Source organism: Carettochelys insculpta, chromosome 7, assembly GCF_033958435.1.
Source record: "Carettochelys insculpta isolate YL-2023 chromosome 7, ASM3395843v1, whole genome shotgun sequence".
In the NCBI taxonomy this organism is placed as follows: Eukaryota; Metazoa; Chordata; order Testudines; family Carettochelyidae; genus Carettochelys; species Carettochelys insculpta.
Window position 1 is genome coordinate 71,401,800 of NC_134143.1, and position 9,060 is coordinate 71,410,859.

The following is a 9,060-nucleotide window of genomic DNA, read 5'->3' on the forward strand; positions in this document are numbered from 1 at the left end:
AATAAGCTGAAGAAAATGGCGAGTTGTTTGCTTTAAATACTGGGGAGGGAAAAGGGAAGGCATTTTTCTGGGTAACTGAATAATTCAATGAAAGGTCCTTGCAGTCGTGCTGTGGGTCGTGGAGGAAGGAAGCAAAGAGTCCCAAGGAGAAAGAATAAAGCAAAGAGGGAGAAGACCTTGGTCTGGGCTCAGTAAAGGAAAGAGGTAAACTCTGTCCGGGAAAATGGATAAGTTCCGAATGATTTTCCAGTTCCTCCAGTCCAATCAGGAATCTTTCATGAATGGCATCTGTGGGATCATGGCCCTGGCTAGTGCCCAGATGTACTCCGCCTTCGATTTCAACTGCCCCTGCCTGCCGAGTTACAACCTGGCGTACGGCCTGGGCATCCTGCTTGCGCCCCCCCTCGTCTTGTTCCTCCTGGGCTTTGTGATGAACAACAACGTGTCCATGCTGGCAGAGGAGTGGAAGAGGCCCACGGGCATGAGGCAGAAGGACCCGGCTGTCCTGCGCTACATGTTCTGCTCCATGGCCCAGCGGGCCCTGATCGCGCCAGCTGTCTGGATCTCCGTGACACTGCTGGATGGGAAGTGCTTCATGTGCGCATTCAGCACCTCGGTGCCCGTGGAGAAGCTGGGGAACAGGAGCTTCACGGGTCTATCAGAAAAGGAGATGCGGAAAATACTGGCCCGCATCCCCTGCAAAGAGATCTACAATGGGCAGGAGCTGGTGGCCAGGGAGGTGGCAGCGAGATACCTACGTTGCATCTCACAGGTAAGAGCCAGGGGGCTATGTTATTTGGGCTTGGTCACTACCTGGATGGGTAGAAACCCAGGCCTGCTGTGAGAAGTAGGGTTGGTACTTCAGCAGGGGTGTTCGTTCCTTGGCGTCCAGTGTCTGTGTCCAAGCCTGGCTCCAGGTGGTGCTGCCCTTTGGATGCCATGTAAATCTGAGGCCCTGGACCACCATGTTCGTTAACTATCCCCAGTCAGGTTTTTGGAAGACTCGGGTTGTGAGCGTCAGTGTTCTGGCCTAGTGTTATCATGTCTTATTAAATCCCCTGTGAAGTTTCAGGTGGATTCATCTTTCCCAATCACTGCATGTCCTACATTCTTGGGTAGTATTGCTGGGTGCCATAAATAGCTGGCCGTGCTCCACTCTAGATGTGGCTGCATCTCTGTGGCAGGCAAGTGATCCCTACAAATCCAGGGCTAAATTCAACCCATAGCATACTTGGGGCAAGTCCGCTAAAGTCAACGAGAGTTACACCTGCCTACCCAGAGCTGAATTTGGCCAACTGCCAATGCTTGCTAATGGGCACTATCCCTGCACATCTGCTTACACCAGAGCAGTTCAGGACCACATGGCATGGCTGTCAGAAAGCAGAAAGCCAGGAGAACAAGCATTGCTTTGTGAACTGTGAACCAAGGAAATACAGCAATTTCTGGTGGTGACATTTCTCCCACACAAGCTGGATTAAGGAGTGAAAGAACCCAAGGGCTGGGTTCTGGTGTCAGGTCCACCCATGTGCAAACTTTTGAGATACCTACTTGGGTACTGGAATTACAATAATACGGTCACACTTTGCCCAGGGGTCCATTTAATAAATGATTAGTAGCTATTTTACTAAAGGACTAATCATTAGATTGCTAGAATCAAACAAGCCATAGCTTGCTTATTGGCATGGCTTACCTGACCATTTGTAACTGTCTATAGTACTTATGTCTTGAGTCTGAATACAAACAGGTATCAAATGTTTCAGCTCTTTATAAAAGAACCTTGATATTAAGTGACTGATCATTCCTAGCACAGCTATTGCATCTCCCGCCTGAAGAGCTCAGAGCACTTTACCCATCAGAGTCTCAGCCCCACCCCATCCCACAGCAGGTAAGTACCATTATCCCCCTTTTAAATACAGAGACTGAAGTATAGAGAGGGGAAGTGACTTGGCCAAGACTACAAAGCAAAATCAGTGGCAGAGACAAGAACCAAGCCCAGGTCTCCAGACAGCTTGAAAAACACTCGCCACAACAAAAGAGACCACTTGTGTACATAAGCCCCTGCCTGGGAAAAAACTGGTGCACACCAGCTTGCCCTTCCAGGTGCTGACACTTGAGATCCTGCAGGTTGGCAGTGTACAAGACAGCCTGGGCCTATTATGGGTCAGAGACTGCACCCCTCTTTGGCCATCACAGGAATGTATGAATGAGACCGTAGTGAGCCTGTCTGCTCTTGCTCATTGAGGTTGGATGTTACTGAGTCTAACAGCTTAGTGAAAAGACACAGTTGTCTGACCGGGGAAAGCACCTGCAGTTACACTGTAGATCCTCATACAGGAGGACACTCCACTAAATGGCAGCATCTGAGCAGCTGTGTTAAAGACATATACAGCAATTATCAACGACAGGGCATTGGACTAGATGCACCATTTGGGTTGATGCAATTGATGGTAATTCCCATGCAAAGCAGAAGCAACCCAATGCAGCTGGAGAAGTGAAGGCATGGACATGTATGCATGGCAATAGTTCTAAGATAAACCCAGGCATGTGGATGTTGCACACATGGTCTCCTCATTTGCAATGTAAACGTCACCATTTGCCAAGTGACCCAGAGCTAAATCAGCCACATCAGCCAATCCCTTTCCTGCTGCTGTTCTCAGCTTATTTGTTCCTTGTGGTTTAGAAAGGATGCAAATTCCCTTGAGCTTCTCATTGGCCTGTAGTCTAAACAAGTTGATTTGCCTTGTCCCTGGGGTTTAAGTTACATTCTGGCTGCTCCATTTCATTTTATGGACAGTGTCTTAAAGCTTCAAACTTCCTATTCTTCTGCTGTAAGACCCAGACCTGGCAGACGACCTTTTTGCAGGTAATGCTGTAATACATATATGGCAACTTCCAACTTAACTGTTCTTGCTACATTGATGTGCCACACAGTCTGGGTAGAACTCCTGCTACCAAAATAACAGGCTGCTTAGTCTAGGGCAAAAGGAGAATCTCCATTAACTACTAGCAGTGCAGACCCTATGACACCCATTTGCGTTTCTGAGTTCATCCAGGAGGAGGCAGTGGTACACATATCATAGAAATCATAGAATTCAAGGGCTGGAAGGGACCTCAGGAGGTCATCTAGTCCAGCCCCCTGCCTAAAGGAGGATCAACCCCAACTAAATCATCCCAGCCATGATTATGTCAAGCTGGGATTTAAAAACCTTTAGGGATAGAGATTCCACCACCTTCTCTTGGTAACGCATTCCAGTCCTTCACCACCCACCTGGTGAAAGAGTTTTTCCTAATATCCAACCTACACCTCACCCTCTGCAACTTCAGACCATTGCTCCTTGTTCTGTCATTTGTCACTACTGAGAATAGTCTGTCGCCATCCTCTTTAGAGCCCCCTTTCAGAAAGTTGACGGCTGCTATCAAATCATCCCTCAGTCTTCTCTTCTGCATACTACATAAGCCCAAATCTCTCAGCCTCTCTGCATAGGTCATGTGCTCCAGACCCTTAATCATTTTCGTTGCCCTCCGCTGAACCCTCTCCAATGTATCCACATACTTTCTGTACTGGGGGGCCTAGAACTGGACGCAATACTTCAGATGAGGCCTGACCAGAGCCAAGTAGAGGGGAATAATAACTTCTCTAGATCTGCTAGAAATGCTTCTCCTCATGCACCCCAATATGTTATTAGCCTTCTTTGCTACAAGGGCACGCTGTTGACTCATATCCAGCCTCTCATCCACTGTGATCCCCAGGTCCTTTTCTGCTGCACTGCTACTTAGCCAGTCAGCCCCCAGGCTGTAACAGTGCTTGGGATTCTTCCAGCCCAAATACAGGACCCTGCACTTCTCCTTGTTGAACCTCATCAAATTTCTTTTGGCCCAATCCTCCAATTTGTCTATACTATATTGCAGCAGTATGCCAGTGCCTATCTGCTCTGCAGTGGTTTGGTTCCTATGCGTAGTGTCAGGATACATGTTGAATGGTGATACATTTCATAAGAGGATATTTTCTGGTACTTAAAGGATTTATTAGAATGTGAGCATGGTGCCAATTTATCCTTGCACTCCGACTGGCTCTATAGCTATTCAAGGGCCAATAGAATGTCCTGAGTAATTCCAGCTTGCTTTTGCTTGTGGTACAATCAGTAGTCATGGCAGTGAGTGTCACGAGACTTGCAGTCTGGCAGTCTTAGGTCTGCAGTGCACACGCCATGGGAAACCACATGACAGCTGCACGCTCCCCTTGAAATTGTTCACGTGTCATGCCAACACTCTGGATCCCCGTGCCTCGTTGAATCTGCCACAGTGTGGCAGTGCAGCCCAAAGCCAGGGCACTGAATCCAAAAAAAAAAAAAAAAATACTCTTGTGGAAGCATAGGAGGGGCTTAATCTTAAAGACTATGGCCTTTTTACTCCTGTGTCTTTGGTGCTGGGCCTCCATCACCAAAGCACCCAAGCATGGATTAACTCAGGCAAACAGCAGCACCCTACATGAGGCATGAACCACATTGTCAGGAGGAGGCAAACTGAGGCACAGAGCTATTAAGGAGCTGGCACAAGGGGATTCTGTGGCAGGGCCAAGAATTGACCCTTACTCAAGGAACTGAGGGGCCAAGCCCTGGTCTAGCATCTGTATCACAAGACCATCACACCTCAGATGTATTCATGGCTTGGTAGAGTCTGGAAAATGCCACCACTCTGCACAAGAGAAAAAAAATCATAGGACTTGAAACCCTCTGTGCTTTGGTGTGAGAGCAGACCAAGGGCCTGAAGTTTCTTACACGGCTTTCCTCTGCCCCAGGCCTGAGAACTGAAGCATTTAACCCTCTGTAGCACAAGCAGGAAATGAGAGCTCCCTGGCTGCCCTCAGTCCCGGTGAGATGCCTAGGCAGTGTAGCTGTGTCACCTCTGTCCTTCTATTAGTCACTGCATTTTCACTGATACTTTCCACACCAGCCCTAGGGCAGGAACCAGGCATGGGGATGGACGACAGGTCACATTTTGACTCCTCTGTTTCCTTCCCCTTCCTATTACAGGTACCCTAAACAGAAGCAGACAGACACACGCATTCAGTCCCAGGGGACACCTTCTCTCCCTGCAGAAACCTCCATTAACGAAATACTGCACATTTCCATTTCGAAGATTATTGGGGAAAAGAGTAGAAGCAATTATCTGGAGAGTGTTGGCAGAACTCTAGCACTGGTGAACCTTTCAAACAACCATTTCCCCCATAATTAAGACCACAAAGGCCACACCAGCCTTTACTTCCCTCAAACATGTCCCACTCACAGTCCTGGTTTCCCTGTGGGCAAATAAAGCAACTCCTGTGAGTCAAGGACTTTGCAGTATGTGTAAAACATACCAGAGTCTTCAATAGAGAGGGGTCTGACTTGGTGGCATCTGAACAACCCTGCTAGGTCAAGGACTTGGGAGGTTCTGGTTGGGTCCTACCCTTGGTCTCCCTTGTTGTGACTAGTTTAGTTTCCCACCCTTTGTCCCACAGGCTCTGGGCTGGTCCTTTGTGCTGCTGATGACCATGCTGGCGTTCCTTGTCAGGGCCCTCCGGCCATGCTTCACTCAAGCTGCTTTCCTGAAGAGCAAGTACTGGTCCCACTACATAGACATTGAGCGCAAGCTGTTTGACGAGACCTGCACGAAGCATGCCAAGACCTTCGCCAAGGTCTGCATCCAGCAGTTCTTTGAGACCATGAATAAGGACATGGGCCTCGGACACACTCATTCCCCTGAGAAGGTCCCCTTGGAAGAAGGGGAAGAGAAAGAAAAGCTCTTGGGCATCACGGACCAGGGGACTATGAACAAACTCCTAAAGAGCTGGCACAAATGCAAGCCGCCCCTACGCCTCCATCAGGAGGTGTTACAGAATGGGAACAACTGGCAGGGGGAAAGTCAGCATCACAGTCACACTAGTCTACCCAGGAAGGAGATTGTCACCTACTATAGTAAAGTATGAGGATGGGCTACAAAAGCAAAGACCAGGCTTGGCCTTAGAGACGGCCAGCGCCTAGGGCTCTCCTTCCAAGGGGTACTTCAGGAACACTGTGATCATTACAGCCACTCCTGAGAAGCCAGTTCAGAGCCCATCTTCCACACCTACCTGTCCATACCCCATGCAGCTGAGTAAAAACAAAAAGACGCCATTTGGAGGAGCAGACAAGATATGGGCTGTTGAGCTGAGATGGGAGAAGGGACAATGAGCACCAGATGCCCCCTTCCAATTGGCTGAAGTGACAATCAAGATTGCAGGAAGAATCACTGGCTGTGCCATTACCCTCTCCGTCCCCACCTGGTACACTACAATGAATAGAGGCATTGCCTCTGGGCTGAGCAATAGAGAATGCTCACCCCTGGTATTTACTCTGCAGCCAGTCATTTCAAGTTAAAGTCTAGGTCAACAACGATTTCTTCTAGCAAAAGTCACCTACGGAGGGCTCGTCCATACAGGGAGTTTAAATTGGGTCGGGGGCGTTAATCCTGTTTGAAAATGCTTGCATGCTCCCAGTGCAATTCACTGTAGTGCACCAACTCCACAGCTATCGCAGGACTCCACAGTCCTCTTTCAATGTGAAGCAATTTGCGGCGAAGCCAGTTAGTCCAGTCTGATGCTGCAGTGCACTACTTTGGCAGCCCTCCAACAGCTATCCCATGCTGCTTTGCAAGCCACCATTACTGACCTGTCTGCTTGCCTGTGTGCCCTGCTACGTTTGGGGTTGGGTTGACCAGTCAGCCCATCTCCTATTTAGGAATTGATGCACACCAGCTATTGTCCATTTGCTCCTGGATTCCAACTGATCACAATAGCTGCAACACTACTCCAGAAGCCCAACAACACGTCTTGAGCAGCTGCTTGGTGCCATGCCGAAACCCTCGGTCTGATCTCCCTCTGGAGCGGCATGTATGTGCAGGGAGCTCCTGCAGCCACCAGGACAAAGACTTTCCTGGGGCCATTGTTAGGCAAATGTCCATGAGGGACCGGGACCAGGATGCCAAACAGTGCCAAAGAAAAAGCAAGCAGCTCAAGAACACCTATGTTAAAATTCCAGATGTTAATGTTTAACCGATTAACTAGGAAGCCTCATCCTAACCAGATGAGGCTTATGGGTTCTGGTTAACCAGTATGGGCTGGAGCAGCACCCTGCCAACTGTGACCAGGGGGTTGCTCCAGCCCTGTGGTACCACCACAGGTGGAAGGCACTCCAGTGAAGCCAGAGCAACCTCTGTCTGCAGTGGCCTGACGTGATGGATGGGGCTGCTGGGGAAACTGCTCCAACCCAGTCAGGCTAGAGCAGCCCCCCTGCAGCGGACAGGGGCTGCTCCAGCCAGGCTGGAGCGCCCCTGCTGGAAGCACACCTGGGGTGCTGGGAACATGGGCTGCACCAGCTGCACAGGGGCGCCCCCGTCCGTGGTGCACTGGGGACCTGGGCTGCTCTGACTGTGCTGCAGTGTTCCCCACCCACAGCAGCGTTGTGGGCAGGGATGCTCTGGCTGGGCCAGAGCAGATGGGGTCCCCAGCACACTGCAGGTCAGCAGGGGGTGCAGCTGGGGAGGCTAGCCTACCGTTTAACCAGTTAACCAATTAAATGGGATTTTACATCCCCAGTTAAAATGAGGAACAATGGGGAGGAGGGGGAGGAGGAGGAATCCCACAGGGGTCACATAACCTGTCCATTTTCTGAGGGGATGGATCAGATTTTACATAACTACACAGCCACATATACCAGGCCACTTTCTCCCGCAACTCGCCTCCTTCCTGCGGCAACCCACCCCGGTTCCTAGGCAGCAACCCAGACTAGGATTGATCCTACGCAGGGAACCTGGGCCTGTTGTCAGTCTTTTTTAGAATAGCAATGTTCTAATTTATTATTACACATTGAACCTCTCTAGTCCGGCAGTGCCTGCTCTGGCAACATCTGTGGTCCAGCACGGTTTTAACTAGCTGGAGGACCACTTATTAGGGGTGTGGCCAAGTTTCCTGCCATCCCATGAAGTTCGTTTCCAGCCACCTGTCCTGGCTCTCAGTGTTGTGTGCTGTTATGAACTGTAGTTTACCCCAAATGTCTTCTAAGAGCCCAGTCAGCAGCGGAAGGGTTCATAATGTGCTAAACAATATTGACCTCCCATGGTCTGGCAAATTCTCTGGTTTGATGCCAGTCAGGTCCCCAGGGTGCTGGACTAGAGAGGTTCAATATGTATTAAACTACACTGCGTTGCTGGCTTCTGTTCTGGGTGCCTCCTGGGCACAGCCTTTGTAGGCAAATGGGAGCTAAAAGCCTCTCTCAGGCTGAGGTCTCTGCTTCCCTCCTTTCGTTCTGTAACCTAGAGGCACTGATACCATCCTCTGCTAACCACCTCCGGCCCACTCCACCCATTGTAAAGCCAAGGGACCCAGATTATGAGGAGGTAGGATTTAGCATTGCCAGATTTTTGGGGAGGTTTGAGGGACAGGCAGCCCCAGCCACATGATCCCTGACTTGGGGGGTGGGCAGAGGGAGGAAAACCTTCAGCCATGCGGCTGAGAGGCTGCCATGACTGGGAGGCTACCACCAGGCCAGGGCATCCCACCTCAGCCAGCTCCTAGCCGCAAGGCTTCCGTGGTTCCCAACCCCCAGCTCAGGTTCCCATGGCTGGGAGCCATCTGGGGCACAGAGCCCCACCAGCAACTGCAGCCACAGGAAACCCAGCTGGGGGCAGGAATTTCCATGACAAGTCCAGCAGTCCTGAATTTATGCAAAAATGTTGCCACAGGACAGTATTGCATAAATGCAGGACGCGGGACTCTTCATGGAAGCTTGGGACTGTCCTGCGCATTGTGGGACATCTGGCAAACCTAGACCGGGATTGAACCTGGGAACCTCAGGGGCTAAAACAACATGGCTCCACAGCATGAGCTAGAAGCCAGCAGGCGCTCAGCTAAGATTGTAGAGCAGACTTTACTCTCCCTTGTCCGTGGTCGTAGCGCCTCTGCGTTGCACTCCCATCAGCCTATGTTGTCCCTCCCCCTGCTCCCATACATCTTTCCATAATGGTATCTATTCCAGCAGGGCC

The 9,060-nt window shown here is 50.3% G+C and overlaps 1 protein-coding gene across 1 annotated transcript; it reads left to right on the forward strand.

The window, feature by feature from the left end:
- The first annotated feature begins 223 nt into the window (after positions 1-223).
- CALHM1 (calcium homeostasis modulator 1) lies at positions 224-6,249 on the forward strand. The gene is made up of 2 exons (XM_074999944.1): positions 224-772; positions 5,501-6,249. Exons 1-2 carry the CDS (start codon positions 224-226, stop codon positions 5,966-5,968), a joined length of 1,017 nt encoding a protein of 338 aa, XP_074856045.1. The 3' UTR covers positions 5,969-6,249.
- Positions 6,250-9,060: the final 2,811 nt, after the last annotated feature.

What these genes read in the sequence shown, in the direction of transcription:
- CALHM1 (XM_074999944.1), top strand. Translation starts at nt 224, where the DNA reads ATGGATAAGTTCCGAATGATTTTCCAGTTCCTCCAGTCCAATCAGGAA. An exon ending in ACCTACGTTGCATCTCACAG is followed by an intron (nt 773 to 5,500) that starts GTAAGAGCCAGG and finishes TTTGTCCCACAG; the next exon opens with GCTCTGGGCTGGTCCTTTGT.